General features: G+C 40.9%; 1 protein-coding gene across 2 annotated transcripts in view; it reads right to left on the bottom strand.

Moving 5' to 3' along the window:
• Window positions 1–22,319, bottom strand: part of trmt2a (tRNA methyltransferase 2 homolog A) — a 53,442-nt gene extending 31,123 nt beyond the window's left edge. The window contains exons 1-5 of one of the 2 annotated variants that reach the window (XM_072240845.1): window positions 22,256–22,319; window positions 16,070–16,698; window positions 7,414–7,522; window positions 5,882–6,063; window positions 4,605–4,719 (exon numbers count right to left, since the gene is read on the bottom strand). In XM_072240845.1, the coding sequence (XP_072096946.1) occupies window positions 4,605–4,719; window positions 5,882–6,063; window positions 7,414–7,522; window positions 16,070–16,698; window positions 22,256–22,291 (1,071 nt within the window). In that variant the 5' untranslated portion in view covers window positions 22,292–22,319. Of the gene's footprint in view, window positions 1–4,604; window positions 4,720–5,881; window positions 6,064–7,413; window positions 7,523–16,069; window positions 16,699–17,164; window positions 17,283–22,255 lie in introns of those variants that run through there. The other variant, XM_072240846.1, reaches the window with a different exon arrangement.
• Between the last annotated feature and the right edge of the window lie 100 nt (window positions 22,320–22,419).

Here is a 22,419-nt window from a genome sequence, read left to right as displayed (position 1 = left end):
CGGAGCAGACTCGATGTGCTGAATGGCCCACCTCTGCTCCTATATCTTACCGTCTCATAGGAAGCTTCTGTGAGAATGTATTCAAGAATCCAGCAAGGAGTGGGGCAGTGTTCGCAGAAGGCTTTCAGTAACATCACTGTTTTCCGGGGACTGCAGGCAATGCATACATTATTTTCATGATTCATTTCTGTTTCTCCCTGCAATATTTCACTTTATTTCCCAATTCCTTCAAGTTAAATTAAACTGGAAAGAATAATTCAAAATATTTTGTGCAATGTCTTAGCCATTTCCTTGTTCCCAAGCAACATTTTAGCACTGTCACTCCCTTAACCCAGAGAGGGGCGCAGGGAGAATGCACAATCTCACCTCTACCATTCCCAAGGTCACAGATCCAGGGTTACCATGGAAACCAGTTACTCTTTCCATCTTCAGCATATCATTGTAACCCAGCCTATGACCAGGATTTTTACTAAATATGCAGATGTTGAGGTTTGATCACTCAGGGAGATGTCAAATCCTGGCATAACAAGGCCACTGTCAGACCAATGGGACATATCACAATGAGATGCAGCATCACATCAGATATCAAACTCTGGTCACCTGGACCCCAGATGCAAATCAACCCCTCAACACAGCTGGAGGCCAGTTTGCTGTTCTAAAGGCTGGTGTAGGCATGATACATTGAAATGCCTGGTTCTGGGCTGCAGATTTTGCTGATCCTCAGACAGCGATTTTGCAATTTGCCTGGTCTCCAAGTGACAAATCTGGTCATTGGATCTTCCTGCTTACTGGTGTTGCCAAGGAATGGCACAGATCAAATTGGGGCCTGGTAAATATGAACCTACAACCTAGTAACACCACAATGGGCGAATGATCTCATCCTGGACACCAGAATGCTTATTTTAAGTGGGATTTCATTGTTACCTCAACTACTTTTCCCAAACCGCACCTTCCATATCAGAAGGCTAACACTGGAGTGGATGTGAGCGAACACTGTGTCGAGGCCCCTGAGAGAGGAAGAGATGGGAATGGGGAAGAAGAGAACAGAGGTGGACATGAAGGATCTGTGGAGCATTCTTTGTAACAGAACCAAAATAGGACCAAAGACCTCTCATTGAGATTCAGGATCCTGGTCCTTAGTGGAATTTCATCCATACCTTGATGGACTTTCCTAGATTAAATCTTCCACATTCAAGCTCTGAAGAAAAGAGAGATAGACGTGGATAATAGGGTAAGAAAGAAATGCACAAAATAGACAGACTCCCCTAGAGAGAAAACTCCTGTAATAGTGAGACAAAGTACCTATTCCTTCCATTCCTTCGGGGGAGGGGGCAATGATTCAAATGATTGTCTTTTGAAGGGTTGATAAATAAGTTGTTGTGGCTTGGGGGTCAGCACAGGGTAAATACAACTAATTACTGCTTTGGGTCAATAGTCCTTGTTGCTCCCAGGCTATTGCAAAGGAGCTGGTCCCAGGGTGATGTCAACAAAAGCCCTTCAGTGAATTCAAACACTCCCATTGGGCTGTCTGAAATTGGTACCCATTGTCCAATTGCAGACCAGGGAACCCATACATTTAATGGTCAGGCAGTGTTTCACCCTCCATCAGAATCAAAAAGTGAAAACTGTCTTGTAGTTGTCTTGCTTTAAACTGTTGTCACATATTAATCATTTGGAGGAGAATGTAGGTCAAACAATTAGAACATAAGAACATAAGAAATAGGAGCAGGAGCGGGCCATCCAGCCCATCGATCCTACCCCGCCATTCAATAAGATCATGGCTGATCTGTCTGTAAACTCAGCTCCATCTACCTGCCTTATCCCCATAACCCTAAATTCCCTTACTATGTAAAAACTTATCTAACTGTTTCTTCAACATATTTAGTGAGGAAGCCTCAACTGCTTCCCTGGGCAGAGAATTCCAGAGTTTCACTTCTCTCTGGGAAAAACAGTTTCTCCTCATCTCTGTCCTAAATCTTCTCCCCTGAATCTTCAGGCAATGTCCCCTACTTGTTCCAATGGAAACAACTTTCCTACTACTATCTTATCTATCCCTTTCAAAATTTTACATATTTCTATAAGATCCCCTCTCATTCTTCTGAACTCCAGAGAGTATAGTCCCAGGCGATTCAACCTCTCAATTAATTAGTGAATTAATGGATGATATCAGAACCGATGAGTGGTAAAAGTGAGGGCTGTCTATGGTTACAATGGGATGAAGACCAGCTGAGGAAGTGGACCAAGGAACGGCAGGTGTAACGCACTGTAAGGATTCACTGCTAATATAATGGCTTTTCTGTAATATTTCACTGCTAAGGTTAATGAAATGGCTTCTCTGTAATGTTCACTGCTGAGGTAACGGTTTCTCTATAGCAGTAATGTTTGGGTTATGGCTGGCGATAACAGGACTACTGTATGCATGTTAGCCAATCAGGATTTTGCTTCTCTGTCTTGTGAATCCAGTAGATTTTTCATGGGCTTCTGGCGAGGAGAGCCCCTTTAGGTGATTCTGAAGGTCCTTCTTATCCCCTGGTGGGATCTATCATTTCCACCAACCATGCACCTCCTTTGCTGTCTTTACCGGTCCTTGCAGGTGGTTAAGCATGAACTCATACGCCTTCTGGTTGCTATTGGTTGTACAGCAGCGACGTTTTCACATTCATCCTCTGCTGCTTGTAGTGCTGTGAGCAATTCAATATTTCCAAAGTTGGTCCAAACAGTCTCCTGGATTAGGCTTCTGACCTCCTTTAGTTTCAACTCACACTCCTTTGCCATCTTTGCCAGGTTGGCTTTTTGCTGTTCAGTTAACACAGCTACTTCCTCTGTGTTCAGCTCCACCTCCAGTTCTGCAATGAGTCCGGCCTCCACATCATCATTGGCTTCCATGACTTTTTCGGCTTCTGTTGTGAGTTTATTGAAACTGACTCTGAGCTCCTCTCCAGACAGGTCTTCATAGGTCCTGGTAATACCGTTGATCAGATGAGAAAATAATCTTTTTGCTGTTGTTCGCTCTACCTTGAGTTGCTCAACTGATTTCCCAATAGCTTGATCAGCCATGTTTGATTTCCTCTGCAGGCTGTTCACAGGTGAGAAGGTAAGTACAACTTTTTAATGATGCTTTGATGTTGTTTTATCTTAACTTGATTTTCTTCCTTTTTCAGGAATTGCTCCTGCTGTTCCAGTTCAAAGCCCAGATTTGTTTCCTGGTCCTCCAGTTTCCCAGTCAACCAGTTTTTCACTGTCAAGTCGGATTTCTTTTTGTTCTTTGAACATGTGCAGCTTTCCCACTTGAAAGGGATTGAATGCGTCTACCCGAAAGTTTTTTTAACTGGTTTCCACTCAATGACCAAACAACTTTTCCTTTTTCCTCCTTTTATTTTTCGCAAGTGCGGCAGTTTGATAGTTCCGTTAGTTCCATCAACCATTTGCCATTAGACATTAGTCACTAGACACTAGTCATAAGTCATAAGACAAGTCATTAGGTGAAAAACTGGCTACCTCTGCGGACTTTGTAGATGGATTCCGACCTGCACCCCTCCATTCCCTCATACACCGTTATGTTTTCAAACCAGGCAGCCCTTCCCGAAGGTTCCCGAGCTCTTCTTAAATCTCGCGCCATTTCCCAGAAGCACCTGCGTGGGATCATCCCCGTGATGTGAAGCTAGCGCTAACCCAAAATGCAGTGACAGCAGTGCTCTTTTTTTCATGAAACAGTCTCTCAAGTTATTTAAAGTTCAGCATCTTACTGCAGATTCCAACGCTGCTCTGGATTTCCAACATCTACTGAATCTCTTGTGTTTATCATCTGCTGTTACATATTGCTTTATGAACAACTTATCAGCAGATTCCCAGAAGCAAAATTTTTTGTGACACCCTTTTTGATCGTGAGGTAGTGAATAGGACAAGACCCCTGGCTGGGAGTCTCGTTTCAAGTTGCAGGCTACTGGAATCATTCCATCCAAATTTCCACTTCCTGGCCATCACAAACAAGCACATGGAAGACACAAACTCACAAAGGGGCAAAAAAAAACACTGTTGGATCTCTGTTTAATTTCTGATCCCTCAGGTTCGTCTGGGAGTCAAAAGGGCAAGCAGTCTTATCTCCAAGATTTGTTTATTACAAACAAACATGCAAATACGAAGCAAACTAAATAAAGAGCCGAGAAATGATGCTAAAAGGAGAATTAATACTAAGACTAAAGAATAAAAGTGACTTTTCTGAAAAATCTATCACTTTTATGGATAAGGGAAATTCCTTAGATAGAAATGAATTGATTAATAGGCCACATAATTAAAACAATTACATCACACGGGTAATGTGCTAATACTTAGCCAATGAAAAATGAAAAAGGTGATAAACCATTAATTTAGTTGCTATAGCACTTTCTGCGAGTGTGAAAACTACGTGTGCAAATAAGTACAAATCTTATGAAAAGTGTAATTAAAAATAAAACAGTGGTTTCCAGCACCACCATGTGCAAGTAACTAAATCACTTTCCCATAACTTAGATAAACACAACATTATTAATTACAATAGGGCAGCCCTTGTGCCTTGACTGACACCAAAATACAAAATTACAAGAAGAGGAATTATCCAACAGTACCTGAGGGTTGAAGTAAACGATGGCCATAATTTGCTTGGCTCTGGAAATGCGTACAGTCAACTGCTTCCAGTGACCTTCATAAGTTTCTGGATTATACACACAATAAGGAGATGACCTGCAAACAAAAATAAAATTGGACTCAATAGGAGACAAGGTGAAGAACATGGCAGGGGGTGGGGTTGCTTTTCTTTACTGGCGGCTTCAACATAAAATTCCCCCCCCCACCCCCGTTTAGTCCAAACTTATCTTTTCAATGACATGGGTAACTAAACTAGCTAATAGGTTAACACCGGATGGTGCACATTTGGAATGAGTTTCTGTATCAGTTCTGTCTGTGTGTGGTATTAGCTGGAGAATATCCCTAACAAATTGTTTTTGTTCTTGTGTAGCCACATTAATCACTGTTCAAATACAACTACTAAACCATTTAAGAAGAAAGCTTTTGACGAATGTCTTTTAAACTGCATTGAGGCTTACAAGAAGAAGTGTTGCTTTGTAGCATCTTCCAAGTGGCACAAAAATGCTGGGCTGATACTACAATCAGCAGTAAGTAGGCACAAAAGTTGGAATCTTACCCTAGAATGTCTTTCCTTTAGCGGTATTTCATCAGAATGTCCGGAACAGGGCCTGCCCTCACTAATGGCGGTTGTCCCATTGATAGGAAACCTGTGCAGGAGGATTTTTAAAGTGGAAAAGATGTTGCACTGGGGCAGTTCCACTCTCTCAACCTTATGTCTGGGTTCCCTAAAAACATACTTCAAACCAGCACTAATGGGCGTGGCCAGGTATGCTTGGACAGGCTAATTTCTAAGGCTGCATTACGTCGGGTATGGGATGGGGGAGGGGGCTGGATCAAAGTAAGCTGAAGAGATTGTAAGCTTAGTCAGTTACATCATGGGCACTAGCCTCTAGAGTATCTAGGATGTCTTCAAGGAGCGATGTCTCAAAAACATGGCATCTATCATTTAAGAACCCCATCACCCAGGTCATGTCTTATTCTCATTATTACCATCGGGGGGAGGTACAGGAGCCTGAAGACAAACACTCAACAATTCAGGAACAGCTTCCCTTCTCCCATCCAGTTTCTGAATGGACATTGTACCCATGAACACTACCTCGCTACTTTTTTATTTCCAATTTTTGACATAAGCCGATGATATTAAACCAGATTGAAATAGTAGACACCATTTCCATACAGAAGAATATAAGAGCTGATGTGAAAAAATGCAGCTAATAATACAATATAATCGTCCATTGAAATAATGGCTTTTAATAACCTTAGGTACTTCTGAAATGCCTTGACAACTTCCTTTATTTGGGCTGGAATATGAATGGTATCAAACGGCTCTACAACAGCGCATGATCCTCCCTTGTATTTACCCAAGCGACATCCAACAGTTTTATCTTCTCCATTTGCTCCAACGCCAATTAGAAACTCACACTTGTTGCGGTATTCACTCTGAAACAGAAAATTGCAATGCTGGAAATCAGCTGGGGTGGCTGAACCCATAATTAAATACAAACACCAACTTTGCACTACTGTAGCTCCCATGTTTGACTGATTGAATTTGACTAATATCTCAGTAAGTATTCATGCAAGGTAAGTAACAATTCAGAAGATGTGAGGAGAGTGTATGTTCACATGTACAAGTTGAAATAAGGCAATCAGCCAAAACGGGAATCACTGAATCAGCTATAAATCACAGTAGATCCAAACCACTCCTCTTGCTGTGCTGAGGAGATTTACCAGGATGTTGCTTGGATTGGAGAACTTCGTCTTACGAGGATCGGTTGAGTGAGCTAGGACTTTTCTCTTTGGAGCGAAGGATGATGAGAAGTGACTTGACAGAGATGTACAAGATGATAAGAGACACAGATCAAGTGGACAGCATGAGACTTTTTCCTATGGCTAATACCAGGGAATACCTCCAAGAGCACCACAACCTTGTCACTGGTTTGGAGGCTTGCATGTCTCAAACACCTGGTGAGCTATGTTGGCTGGAGTCAGGGCCTTGTGATTTGGCTCCTGGTAGGGTCATCCAAGCCAAACAGGTCAAAGGGCACAGGCCAGACTCAGAGTAGTCCACTGGTCATCCAAGTTCAGGGGTTCAGCTCAGGGCTAATAACACTGACTGGTCAAATTTTTTTTTATTATTACGGAAACAGCAATGAAGAACCCTCCATCTGTGTGTGATGGTATGGACAAAGATGGAGGACCTTCATTGCTGCCCGAAACCCCAGTGGTGTAAAGGGCAGTTAGTAAGTAATATCACAGGAAATAGTTTTAAGATGATGGGAGGAAATGGCACGTACATCAGGGCCATTTAAGAGGCTCTTAGATAGGCACATGGATGAAATAAAAAAAGAAGGGCTACTTGACGGGAAGGGTTAGATTGAGAAGTTGGCATAACATCATAGGCCAAAGGTCCTGTACTATGCTGTGATGTTCTATATTGTTAAAGGCTGAGTTGTCAATTGTACATTTTCAATACTCATCATTACAACGCCTGTGTGGAAATATTTCCACACCCAAGACAAGTGATGAAAGAGTCTGTAGATCACTGTGGCATTTTGCTCTTCAATCTGCATCTACCAAACAGGATCTAATTGCATTCAGAAGTGGATATCAATTGCTCAAAGCCAATGCCAGAAGAACAGATATTCTGTACATTTACAGTTACATATTAGAACTTCACCTCAGTCAGATTCACCATGGTTCTGCTCACTCAAGACTTAGGAAAGATTCTGACTCCGGGAAACAGATATAACAAACTGACAGAGTCACGTCAAATACGGAACATTAACATACCTGCACTGGTGATGGCTTCACTCCCTCTAAAGGGCAACAGATTCCACCATGCGTTTTTTTCTGTTGAAAAACCCACGGCACAAAAGCTCGATTGTGGGCTACTATTTCCCTAATAATTTGAAAAAAAGAGAGAAACAATTACTCTGAGGTAAATTATGTTAAGAACATAAATAGCAGCTGGAACAAGCCATACAGACCCTTGGGTCTGCTCTGCGACATGTGGATTTTTCAATGGTTCCATTTAATATCAGAGAATGTATACAGTATACAACCTGAAATTCTTATTCTTTGCAAACATCTACGAAAAAGAGAAAAAATCCCAAAGAATGAATGACAGAAAAATGTTAGAACCCAAAGCTCCTCCCTCCCGTGCACAAGCAGCAGCAAAGCATCACTGCTACATCCCATTTGTTCCAAACGGAAGCATCAGTGCCCACCCCCACCAAGCAAGCAATAGCAAAGCCCCCAAAGAGAGACCGTGATCTGGCGTCCAACAAAATCTATTGTTCACTTGACAAGTGCACATGCCACGGGCTCTCTTGCTCACTAACAAGTGACAAAGAGGTGTCACCCCCTTCCACAGTGAGAGAGGAGATTAACGAATGGCTCACTGTTACAATATTACAGACTGAAACACTGCTTTTATTCTGAGTTTCTCCAACTTCAGAATCAGGGGAGAGGGGGAGGGAGGAAAGGGAGAGGGGGATAAGGGGAGGGGGTAGGGGAAAGGGAGAGGGGGATAAGGGGAGGGGGTAGGGGAAAGGGAGAGGGGGATAAGGGGAGGGGGTAGGGGAAAGGGAGAGAGGGATAAGGGGAGGGGGTAGGTGGTAGGGGAGAGGGAGGAGAGGGATCACCGAATACAGAGGCTTCCAACAGCCGCATCAGCTGTCACGATGTTCTGTTCTCCTGTGATGCCTCAGTGGGCAGCATTATCATGAAATCAGTTTATACACGGAGCCCATAATATCTATCAATCAATCAATTCTGACTTGAATATATTTAGCACTGGAACCTCCTCAACATCTTGTGCAGGGAATTCTAATATTTCTTTCCCGCTTAGCTGAAAAAAAATTCTCCTCATTTGCTTCCCAAGTGAATAACGCTCAATTTCACATACCCCGGAGAGGGGAAGTGTTATCCCTGTATACACCCAGTCAAGCACAGAAAGTTTTTGAGCATTTCAATGGGATCACCTTTCATTCTTCTCAGCTCTAAAGAGCATATGCCCAGTCTGCTTCAATTTGTAAGACAAATCCTCTATACTTCTTCACTTGGACCTCATACCTACCAATTTGGAAATTCTAAACATAAATATTCATGATATTTTTCTTTTGGCATAGGATCCAGGTTAGAAAAGTACACTCTGTTGGTTATCTTTAAATAAACTGCTTTACTTTCAGATTGAAATAAATGTTGCATGATTGATTTATTTTCCTTACGGCTCTTCTTGTCCTTGAGTTGATAACTGAAACTTACAGATCTGATATTGGGTAGCTCTCTCTTGACTGGTTCATGAGTTGAATGAACAACTTCTCTTCATTAAATTTCCTACTTTCTGAGTTAAATATTGTTTTCAAAATTGGAACACAAATAAAATGGCTAATTGTTGCACCAAAATGAGCAAGTTTGTGTCAGACAAGAAGGTAAAAATTCACGTATTTCAGTACCGAATCTGAGCTGCCTGAATAGACATTAACAGATTTTAATTTATATTTTTACTCATAGTGTTGCAGGATAAATGATTTTATCTGTGTCCCAATGTTATCATTGGCAAGCTGGGTTACCCAGGCCTTGGTAAACAAGACAGTTAAAGTCAAGAATTTCTCAATGAAACCACCCTGGGCACACTCTCTTCTCGCTGCTACCATCAGAGTCTCAGGAACCACGCCACCAGGTTCAGGAACAGTTATTACCCCTCAACCATCAAGTTCTTGAACTAAAGCGGATAACCTAACTTGACTTGCCCTATCGCTGAACTGTTTCCACAACCTACAGACTCACTTTCAAGCACTCTTCACCTCATGTTCTCGATATTTATTGCTTATTATTGTTATTATTTCCTATTTTTCTCCTTTTGTATTTACACTCTTTGTTGTCTTCTGCACATTGGTTGTTTGTCCGCCCTGTTGGATGTGGTTTTTCATTGAGTCTATTATGGTTCTTGGATTTACTGAGTACTGTACGCCCGCAAGAAAACAAATCTCAGGGTTGTATATGGTGACATATATGTACTTCGATAATTATTTATAATCATAATTATGATTTTTTAAATAGATAATTATAACTTAATTTCTTTGACTTTGAACTTCTCTATCCCAAAGGTAACACACACAAAATGATGGAGGAATTCAGCAGATCAAGCGCAATCAATGAACAGTAGAGTTTCAGACTGACACCCTTCATCAGGATTGGAAAGCAAGTGGGCAGAGGTCAGAATAAGAAGGTGGGGGGGTGGCAAAAGGGAGGAGAACAAGGTGGCAGGTGACAGATGAGACCAGGTGAGGGGTAAGTGGGGGAAGGAGGAATGAAGTAAGAAGCTGGGAGATGATAGGTGTAAAAGGTAAAAGGCTGAAGAAGAACGAATCTGATAGCAGAAGAGAGTGGTCTACGGGAGAAAGAGAAGGAGGAGGGGAACCAGAGGGAGGTGATCGGCAGATGAGAAGGTGTGAGAGATTAACCAGAATGGAGAATGGAAAAAGAAAGGAGTAAAAGGATGAAATTATCAGAAGTTGGAGAAATCAATGTTCATGCCATCAGGTTGGAGACTACCCAGGCAGAATATGAAGTGTTGCTCCTCTAACCTGAGTGAGGCCTCATAATAGCAGTTGAAGAAGCCGTGGAGAGACATGTCTCCTTTTCCATTCCCCAACCTGGCTCCCAGGACACCCAAATGCTTGATGCCTGGAAGCTGGGTGCTGGGAAATGTGCAGATGCCGCGCTGCCCTGCAACCCCTGATTTAACCCAAGCCTAATCACAGGACTATTTACAATGAATGATTAACCTACTACATCTTTGAACTGTGGGAGGAATCCAGAGCACCCAAAGGAAACCCACGCGGTCAGGGGGAGAGCGTACAAACCCCTTACAGGCAGCAGTAGGAATTTAACTTGGGTCGCTGGCACTGTAAAACATTGAGCTAATCACTACACTACCGTACTGCCGTGCATGTGTGGTGAGTCTTTTGATATTTTTTGTACCTGTCAACTTGAAAGCATTGCACTCATCGAAACCCCGATTTCCATCAGTTAATCAATTGTTGCATGATGCTCATCTATTGCCATTACTCCCTTGACCATCTACTTGCTAATAAAGGATTAAACACATTTTTTGACTTTGTGGAACATCATTATTATTGTATCAATTGGAGGAAGCGTCATACAAGGAAAACAATCCATGCTAGGTCACCAGCCGTGGCAATTGGTTTGTTAGAATTAATTGGCTGCTACACAATCCTTAACTTCTCTCGTGATCAAATAGGATATACTTCTACTGGGAAATATAATTCTGTCTACCACCGTAAGATTTTTAATAGAGGTGGAAGGGAGTGGAGTTGGAGAAAAGTAAAGCAATTCCAAAATACAAAGTGAAGTCAATTGGAAATATTTCAGTCAACAGTGGTCAATGTTTTAAAAAAATCAGAGGGGAAAAGATGTCATGGAATTGTGGTAGGTCATTGCCACTGACTGAACACAAACAAATGTTATATATTTCAGATACTGAGGACAAGGAATCAGAAGAGGGTATCAAGAATAATAATAATAATAGTTGGAATGGAAGTTGGATTGTACCCAAATCCAACTGATAGTACTTACATTTGTTCTATATTCTATAAGGTTAGATCGATCCTGGAGCAGGTTTAAAAGATTGGCAAAACATTGTGAGCTGGAATGCCCATACAGTGCTGCACTTTTCAATGTTCTATTTAATGAAAAAGTCAGCAAGACATTGCACACCACACATTTAGGGTATTATGGTCTATTTCACTTTCTATTTCAATGTACATGATAAATATATAATCGAAATCAAAACCAATTTGCTGACTTCATGAGATTTGAGGTAGCTACAGTGGAAATATAACTGTAACAATAGAACAATAGAAAGTTTTTGACAAGAAGAGGCCATTGGTCCAACAAAGTTAGCCAAATTCCCATTCATATAGTGTGTTGAAATAACTACTGAGTTCAGATTTGAAAGTCTCTAAGGTACCACTCTCATCTACACAACTAGGTAGTTTGTTCTATGTGTCCGCAACTTGCTGTGTAAAGACTTCCTGATGTTAGCCTGAAATCTCTCTTTAACCAGTCTCCATCTATGGCCCCGTGCCCTTGATGATGGATTAATTTTCAAGTAGTAGTCGACATCCACCTTACTTATACCCTTAATGATTTTGGACACTTGTCTCATGTCTCCTCTCATATGTCTACTTAGGCTAAAAAGATTTAATTCTTTCAATCTTTCTTTTTAACTCATACCCTGCAGACCTGGAATGAGTATAGTTGCCCTTCTCTAAATTCTCTTCAGTGCCTTCACATACCTCACAAAATATGGAGACCAAAATTGTACACCATACTCAAGGTGTGGCCTCACAAGCGATTTATATAGCTTAAGGAGAATGTCTCTAGACTTGAACTCCACTGAGTGCCTTATATAGCCTAACATTCTATTAGCCTTCCTAATCACATTGTCTAGATGTTGAGAGTGATGAGTCTATTGGGCCACTCAAATCCTCATACAGTGCACTTTCTAACTCAAGACCTCCCCCCCCTCCATTGTATATTTGGATCTAATATTTTTACTTCCCATATGTAATACTTCACATTTACATTACATTAAATTTCATCTGCCATTTATCTGCCCACATCTGTACTGATTCTGCTGCCTGAATGTTATCAGCCACCCCCCCTCAATTTTGTGTCATCTACAAACATTACTAGTTTATTTGTAATGTGCTTAACCAAATCATTAATGTAAATTAAAAACAGCAGCGGCCCCAAAACTGATCCCTGCGGAATCCCACCTTTAACATCTTCTAGGTGTGAAAGTGATCCTCTCACCATAACTCGTTGTTTTCTGTTTTTGAGCCAATTCTGCACCCATTCGCACACATTACCCTGAATCCCTACCTCTTGTAATCTGATTATTCACCTCTTGTGAGGTAACTTGTCCAAAGCCTTCTGAAAGTCCGAATAAATTATATCAACTGCTCTATTGCTATCATAAATTTAAGTTACCTCTTCATAGGGCTCCAGCATATTAGTAAAACATCAATTTCCCTTTCTGAATCCATGCTGGCTTTCTGCTAACATGCCTGTTCTTATCAGCTGCTTTTCCATCTCATTCTTTATTATTGTTTCTGTTATCTTCCCTATGGTACACGTTCAGTTTACTGGTCTATTGTTACCAGGGTAAGTGTGGTCACCTTCTTGTATACCAGGACCATGTTAGCCCATTTCCAGTCCTTAGGGATTCCACCAGTCTTCAATGACTTATGAAATAATACATGCTAGGGGTTTGTATATATAATCACAGACCTCTTGGATATACGTTGTCTGGCCCTGAAGATTTATTAACTTCCAGCCTTTTCAGCTAAAGCAGGACTTCACTTCCTAAGATCTCTAAGTCACTTAAAACAACCTTATTTCCTCTACACTTACTGGCATATTGTTAACATCTTAGCAAGTGAATACTTCAGTAAAATATGAGTATCCACTATGTCCTTCTCTACATAACTTAACACCTCACTGACTCACTCACAGTCCTAATACACTGATCCTCCTCCTTGACTTTTCTTTTACTAGTAAAGTATTGAAAAAATCTTTTGCAGTCAATCTTAGCATTATCAGCAATTTCCTTCTCAACCTGCCTTTTGGCAATTTGAATTTTCCTCTTGACTATAGCTCTTATATTTTCATATGCCCTACAGTTCTACTGTTTTTCTGCATTCCTTATAGCTCTCTTTTTTTCAGTAATTTTTTAGCGTACCTTTATTCATCCGTGTAGTTGATCTGATGTTTTTATTGCTTCTCCCAACCTTGGGTATGAACATCCCCTGCACTGCATCCATTACCTCTTTAAATCAGCCTCATTGTCCCCCAACTGACTCAACATCAAGCAGTTCCTTCTAGTTTATCTTCTGAAGTCTTTGCCGTATCTGCACAAACTTTGCTTTTCTGAAATTCAATTTAATGGCTTTGATTTTAACTGATATTTCTCTCAAAAAACTTTGAGACTAACAATGTTATGATCAATTGTCCCTAAAGACTCAATATCTTCCATACCCAAAATTCTATCCCGATTATTACGGAGTAACAAATCTAGACTGGCCTTCCCTGTTGTTGGTGCATTACCATGCTGGGTCAAAAAACAATCATTCAATAACTCAATGAATTCACTTTCCTGTAATCCAATAGTCTCCCACTAAATATTTGGGAAATTAAAGTCACCCATAACTACAATATCACCCTAAGAATTGTTTTTTTTAATATTCTAATGGAATTGTTGATTAAAATCACTATCTGCATTTGGGGGTCTATAACATATGACTAATGTTCTTCCTTTATCCTTATAGCTTTCAATTCTCACCCAGATATCTTCACTAAGCCTTGATTTATCTGCTATCATCAGCAGCCTCACGTTTAACCCTGAAGTCTTTATCAACTTATAACTTTTGTGAAATGTAATGTGGCAAAATGGAACCTATGTGATCCAGAGTACTTTGCTGGTTTAGGTGGAGACTTACAAGAAGTGTGTGTGTGTTCTATAACATAGGGTGTGCTTATAGCAGGGAATGTTCTGACAACCAAGAGAAACAAGACATAGCTGTCATGGGAGGAAGAAGCCTCAAAAGGCAAATGGACTGATTAAAGACAAATGTGATGGATACAGATAAGCATGGAATACCATAATGGGATGAAATGACCTCAAAGACATGAAGTTGATGAATTACTGGTGTGGACTATGCCTGTAAAGAGGGAGAGGGCCAGGGAGAGGGAGAGGGAGAGACTGAATACAGCATTACGAAAAGCAGCTGTCTTCCACTGCTAACTGACTGAGTTGCTATAGAGAGAGAGGAGGAGTTACATGATGGACAGCTGGAGTTCAGCGTGTGTGTTTTTAAACAAGATCAACAGTCTTTTTCGCAGACGCACAGAGGCTGGTGACGAAAGAGTCTCTGAATGAGCTCTTCGAGTGCCCACGAGGGTGGGTTGAGGGTCGATTTCCAATTTCCCCCGGGATCAATGAAGTATGACTATGACTATGATTAAGAGAGATCGATCAGTGGCTAACAACAGTGCGTGTAAGGGTGACCCTGTGGAAATTACTGGTTTGTCTAACCCTTGCCTGGGTTGGTAGTTTTACCACTTGAAGAGGGTCCCCTTAGTGTAGTCACATTTGGCTCACTTGAAGGATTCAGGGGACAGCGGGAAGATCGACCACACCTGTTTATTTGGATCACAAATACCTCTCTCTCACCTCAATTCTGTGGATTGAAGTGAACTTTCTTACATACCATCGTAAGACTGTAAATCTTGCCACCTGAGCTTGAATGAGTTTGGGAACTTTATTTATACCGATATGTGCATAGTACTGCTAACTCTTGGTTTACCTGGTTTAAGTTACTATATTACGTAGTTACTAATAAAATAGTAGTTTTTAACATCAAAACCAGACTCCAGGTGTGGTCCTTTGCTGCTGGTACTTTTACAGAGTTGTGTGTGCTTAACACTGGATAAAAATGGTTTGTCTTGTGCAGCAAGGTTGAAGCTACCTTCCAGTGACTTAACGTATGGAGGAAGACTTTCCCTTAAAAGTAATAAAAGCGCTTATAATTTGATCCACTCTAATTTTTTGTAGTTTGTTACTGTATATTAGGAGACCTAGCTAAACGGTACACGACACTACCCACAGGCACTAATCCTGGGCCCCCTTTTGCACAAAGGGACACAAAATCCTTATCTGAGTAAAGATATAGAAGATGAGTCGATATAAGTAATTCTTGGAAATTTGTCTACATACTACTATTTATTCACACTGTTATTAGACTGAATATAGGACAGAGAACACTACAGCATAGTACAGGTCCTTTTAATCTAGGGTGTATCTAACCTTTCCCTTCTAAATAGCTGTCCATTTTTCTATCATTCATGTGCCTATTGAAAAACTTCTTAAATACCCCTAATGTACCTGCCTCTCTACCATCACCCATAACACGGTGTCCCATGCAATTACCAAACTCTGTGGAACTTGTCTCTAATACCACCCCCCCACCCTTCACTTTCCTCTAATCACCTTAAACTTATGCCTTTTCATATTTGTCATTTCTGCCCTGGGAAAAAGTCACTGGCTATCCACTCGATCTATGCCTATTACCATCTATCAAGTCACCTCTCGTCCTCCTTTGCACCAAAGAGAAATGCCCTAGCTCACTCAATTTATCTTCATAAGACAAATTCTTAAAAGCTAGTGCATATTACTGTACGACCGGATCAAGTTCAGCTTTTATACCTGCAGTTAATATTAGATTTTTTTTTAAACTACCCACTTGCAAATCCAGTGATGTCTGTGTCTGCATGTGGCTATTTATATACATAATAAACCTTAATACTTCTTGCTTTATCATCACATTCAGAATCCCAAGGGGGATAACGTACATACGTGGTCAACATTCCCAAGACTTGCAAGACATTTTGCTCTTTCTTTTTCAATTGCTCTTCGTATGGAATGTTCCACAAAGGTGTCACAACATCTGCAATCTGTTCACTTAACGGTCTATCTGAAACTTCCACTGGAGCAGGACGTTTCAGCTCAGGATCACCATTCTCAGTCCCCTCCTGCTTTCGTTTTTTGGCAATTGGATCTGCTTTTGGCTTAGCTAATCGGACATGCAAGTTCTTGTTTTTCCACACTTGACCCTGAAGAACTTCCATGGCTCGATCTCGATCTTTCTCTTCTTTAAAAGTCACAAATGCAAAAGGTTGTTTACCAAACAGTTTAATTTTATGAGGAACCAGATTATTTCTGCTGAGGAATTTTCGCAAATCACTGAAGCTTACAAACTTTGGGAGGTTTTGAATTTCTATCTTGTAAATCTCAGATGTAAAAAGATCACCCTTGATGTATCGATACACATCAGTCCCAGGCTCACCCATTTCCACCTGAGTGTCAGTTGAGGGACTGGACTTTTCATTTTCCTCTGTCACACTTAAATCAGTTAGGTCACTCGTTTCTCTTTGATCAGCTCCAAGAGATACACTAGCTCCTTCTTCAGCCATGTTGCCAAGACTCTAAAACATGAACAACATCATCATTACTCTTCTGCCCAGCATACCCGGCTAACACATAATACTTCAGAATCAGAATCACTGATATCACTGGCATATGTCGTGAAATTTGTTGTCCTTGCAGCAGCAGTACAATGTAATATAGAATAATAGGAAAAAAACCATAGAAAAATAAAATTGTTAAATTACCATAAATTCCAGTGTACAAGCCGAGAATTTGGCACCAAACTTTAGTCCTAAAATTAGGGGGTTGGTTTATACAGAGGGTGTCAACTTTGGGAAAATGAATACACGGAAGACAGGTCGTATTTATTGGCTGTTTTTGAGTCAAATTCGTTCCACTGTCGACGCATGATTTCTTTGAATGGTTTGTTTAAACTCACATCTAGTGGCTGGAGCACGGACATCAAACCACCGGGGATGACTGCAATGTCCATATTTTCAGCTTTCAATACTGCTTTTGTCTCACCTGACAAGTGCACTTTGAACATGTCCCAGACAAGTAGCGACTTTTCCTTCCCGAAACCTTTGGGACGTCGACACCACACCTCTTTAACCCACTCCAAGCAACCCGCTTCGTCCATCCAGCAGCGTTTCTGGACGTAAACAACACCCTGTGGGTATTTTCTGAGCAACCTTTGCTTTTGTCTCAACACAAGATCACGTCTATTCATAAGTCGGGTGCAACTTCGTGTAGCTTTGAAATTTTCGCTGACCTCATGGTGTTTTTCGTTCCATTTCAACGCTTGAACTCGAATCATTTCTCTGGTAACAATGTATCCAGACGATCGCTGGTGATTCACCCACTCTGAAACTCTTTCTTCCAGTTCTGGCCACTGGCATGTTTTCCTGCGGTTTGCACAGTTCGTCTTTGGCATTTCCCTCAGCGTGTCCCCTGCCTTTCTCCACTCTCTCACTTGTTTCTCATTTACACTAAACTTCTTAGCAGCTGCAGAATTATTCATTCCTTTAGCAAAATCAACGACCTTCAGCCTGAAACCAGCATCATATCACATTCGTTTTAATCTTTTGTACATCGTGGTCGCAAACTCAATGCTGAGTACACGTACTGATCCTGCCACCCGGTGTTATGTTTTAACGAGATTACGATGGGCGCTAAGTGGTTTCACGGGGGTTACATTCCGGAGGATTCTTTACCATTGGAGATCTAATGCAAAATTTCCCTCCGATTTATTTATTAAGAATTTGCTTATTACGCTCTACAATGTGTAGGCCTGTTTTCTTAGCAGGTTCTGGTTCACAAAATTTCCTGGTTCCAGATCTGGCAAAGCTGAGTACCGGCATGTGAGATCTTCTGATCTTTTCTGGTTAAATCAAAAACCTCTACAAACGAGGTCAGCTTATACAAAGGTAACATGAAAAAGTCACTTTTTAAACCTTGAAAATGGAGGGGGGGGGGTCAGCTTATACCCCAGAATATATGCTAAATAAGGAGTGCAAAAAATAGAAATTAAATAATTGTGAGGTAGTGTTCACGAGTTCAATGTCCATTCAGAAATCAGACAGCAGAAGGGAAGAATCTGTTCCTGAATCATTGAGCTTGTGCCTTCAGGTTCTTGAATTTCTGATGGTGGCAATGAGAACAAGGCATGATCTGGGCCCTTAATGATGAATGCCCCTTTTTTGAGGTATTACTCCTTAAAGATATCCTGGATACTAGAGGCTAGTGCCCATGATGGAGCTGACTAGGTTTACAACTGTCTCCAGCTTATTTCAATTCTGTGCAGTAGCGACCTCCCCCACCTCCCATACCAGATGGTGATGTAGCCACTTAGAATGTTCTCCACAGTACATCTGCAGAAATTTGCTAGTGTCTTTGGTGACGTTCCAAATCTTCTTAAATTCCTAATGAAATATAGTCTTCTTCATATATGCATCAACACAAAACAGAACATAGAACATTACAGCACAAGAACAGGTCATTCAGACCACAGTGCTGTGCCGAACCAGCTAAAAAGCAAATCAAAGACACCTAAATACTAATCAACCCTACCTACACAATGTCTATATCCCTCTATCTTCCTTATATCAATGTGCCTATCCAAGCGTCTCTTACAAGCCTCTAATGTATTTGCCTCTGCCACCATAGCAGGCAGCATATTCCAGGCACCTGAGTAAAAAACTTACCCTTCACATCCCCTTGAACTTACCCCCTCTCACCTTCAATGCATGCCCTCTGGTCTTAGACATTTTCACCCTGGGAAAGATATTTTCTGCCCACTCTATCTGTGCCTCTCATAATCTTGTAAACCTCTATCAGACCTCCCTCAGTCTCCAGCCCTCCAGAGAAACAACCTCCAGTTTATCCAGCCTCTCATGATAGCACATGCCCTCATGGCAAACCTCTTCTGCACCCTCTCCAAAGCCTCAACATCCTACCAATAGCGGGGCGACCAAGATTGTATGCAATGCTCTAGATGTGGCTTAACCAGTTTTATAAAGTTGCAACATAACCTCCTGACTTTTGAACTCAATGCCTTGACTAATAAAAGCAAGCATTCCATAAGCCTTCTTAACCTCCATATTGACCTGTGTAAGCACTTCCAAAGAGCTATGAACTCGGATTTGCTTTCTAGCTGGTTCAGCACAACATTTTTGTCTGAATGGCCTGTTTCTGTGCTGTACTCTTTTAATGTTCTATCTGTTAAAGAGCAAGGCCAGAGTGGCCACAGGGATGAGTTGACAGGACTCTCTAGCCAAATGGACGCAGGTAGAAGGTGACGATAGAAAATATAATGGATTAGTAATATCAAAGCTGTGGAACTTGCTCAGCAGGACAGACTGTATTATTAGAGAAAGAAAGCTGAGACAATATGACAGATGGATGGCTTACGCCAAAAAGAGCAACTTCTTTATCTGTATTATCTTCCTCCAAGTGCCCTCATTAATCCACTTGACAGACAGACCAAAGAGAACAACATTAGCCATATCCTATCACAGGAGGGTGGGAAGGTCTTCCCACTTCTTTTCTGGTCCCGCAGAAGAGTCTCAGCCTGTATCATTGAATGTTTGTTCATTTCCATGTATGCTCCCTGACCTGCTGAGTTCCTCCAGCAATTTGTGTGTTCCTATCATACTTATTCCATGGACACAAGAAAATCTGCAGCTGCTGGAAATCCAAAGCAACACACACATAATGCTGGAGGAACTCAGGCGGCCAGGCAGCATCTACAGAAAAGAGTTAGCAATCAACATTTCGGGCCGAGACCTTTCATCAGGACTGGAAGGGAAGGGGGAAGAAGTCAGGGTAAGATGGAGGGAGAGGAGGAAGTAATACAGGGTAGCAAGTAACAGGTGAAACTGGGAGAAGGGAAGGGGGGGGTGAAGCAAAGAACAGGGAAAGTGATTGGTGAAAGAGATAAAAGTCTGGAGAAGGGGGAAACTGCTAGTAGAGGACAGAAAACCATGGAATTATTCCATTGCTTCTACTCGTATCCTCACCACATTCTCAGAAAATTACACTTTTTTAAAACCACAGGTGCTAACTTTTCAGAGAGGCATTCCATCAGATGAGTTTTTCCAACATTTTCTTTTTATTTTCATACAATGGGGTCTTTTACATACTGCTGAGAGCTATCAGAGTGTGAGGATATCATTCAAAACTATAATGCTATTTGATGGGAAGAAGGGAAGGTCTTTGTAACCTTCATTTGCTTTTCAACCAATAAAAGAGGTTGAACATCCTGTAAGTTAATCTTCCACCTCTGTGGTGCCATCCCTACAAATTTGGAAAAAAATTTGGAAGTATAGTCGGCCTTCAGTTAGTCACAAAAATTTTGTAACTTCCATCTGTTATTCACTTTCAAATTTTACACTTTTAGAAGATGCCACAGACATTTAATACAAAATAAAACAAAAAATGCATTAAATACGTAGCAATCAGGCAACTGAAAGGTTGGCATATTAACAGTTTTAACTCTTTACATACTTTATCAAAACAACACAAAGTGCTGAAGGAACTCAGTATGCCAGGCAGTATCTAAGTAAAAGAGTAAACAATCGACGTTTCAGGCCAAGACCCACCCTTCATCAGACTTTCTCATGTTTGCTCTCATCAATTTATTAAATTAGGTTTTTATTTCTAAATGTTAAAATTCATGTTTAATTCTAACTGCATTCTCACTGGCTACATCACTACCTGGTATGGGCGGTGATGGGGCTTCAGCACAGGATCGAAGTAAACTGCAGAGAGTTGTAAAATTAGTCAGCTTCATCATAGGCACTGGCCTCCAGAGTATCCAGGACATCTTTAAAGGATAGTGCCTCAAAAAGGCAGCGTTCATCATTAAGGACCCCCACCGCCTGGGTCATGCCCTCTTCTCATTGCTATCATCAGGGAGGAGGTACAGAAGCCTGAAGGCACACACTCAATGATTAAGGAACAACTTTTTCCCCCTCAGCTATCTGATTTCTGGACATTGAACCCATGAATACTACTTTGCTACTTATTTATTTCTGAATTTGCTGGTCTTAATTAATTTAACTAGTTAAAATAAGTATTCTTTCCCCTATAATTATACAGCATATGGTGGTGTTAGTAAACCCAATTCTGAATAACTTGCCACTTAAATGACAAAATAATTCAGTATCCAATGCTCTACTACACAAGAGTTAAAAAGTATACTTCATTTCAAAAACAATACATATCAATAAACTGTTATGCATTAAAATCTAAAGTTTACAACTGAGATGATGATCTGTATGGATGGCATCCACCAGAACAATTTTTACTGCATCTTTTGGTAGGTACATGACATTAGTAAATCAATTACACAATGTATCCAGCTGTTTCTTATCTGCAATTACATTTGGGTGAAATATTAGGTAGCAATTACAGTTGAATAAGACGGGGGGAATCACCTGGGAATATTTGTATACTGTATTGTAGTCGGAGACATATTACATCTATTTAAATAAAAAATGGATACTACAAGCTTTAAATGCAGTAATTAAAACATAGATTATTGCAAGAGTGGTTAAGGTCAGCAATACAAAAACAGGATAAAAACTAAAAAGCGACATGAATTCTGAGGAGAAATAAAGACAGGAGAGTGTACAAATGAGGGAAATCTGGAAGAACGCATGCAAAATGCTGGAGGATCTCAGCGGCTCTGGTAACATCTGTGGAGGTAAATGGAGCAGTTGATTTTTTTCAGGCCGAGAAAATTAGGAATCAAGGGGTCTCAGACTGAAACGTCAACTGACTGTTCACTTCCCTCTATTAGAGACTGTCTGAACCGGTGAGTTCCTCCAGCATTTTTGCGTGTATTGATTCTGACTCGGAGTCCCCGATTTCCTTCCACAGACTGTAACAAAAGAAGTTCAAAATAAACAACCACCGACATTCTTCTCACGATGAGAGTTAGAGAGATGTGAGGCAAATAAATGAGGACATATGGGTGAGATTAGAACCTTGATCGGCGCGGGAACATTGGTCTGTTCCCATGCAATATGGACCTTATGAGTGAGAATACATAAATGCACAACGTTTACAACATAATCTTTACAACATAAAAGACACACTATCGAACCTACTCACACCTGACAAGAATTTAAGTGACTCTCTAAACACCATCCGCCGTCGAGGCCGCCGCCATTTAACAGAGGCAACCCCGCGGAGGATTGTGGGATTAACCAGTCCCATGCCTGAAAAATTGAGGTAATGCCTTCAGAAAAACCGTTTGTATTTTATATTTCCCGCTG

This window comes from Mobula birostris, chromosome 22 (assembly GCF_030028105.1).
Source record: "Mobula birostris isolate sMobBir1 chromosome 22, sMobBir1.hap1, whole genome shotgun sequence".
Lineage (NCBI taxonomy): Eukaryota > Metazoa > Chordata > Chondrichthyes > Myliobatiformes > Myliobatidae > Mobula > Mobula birostris.
This window is presented reverse-complemented; position numbering and strand designations above follow the sequence as displayed.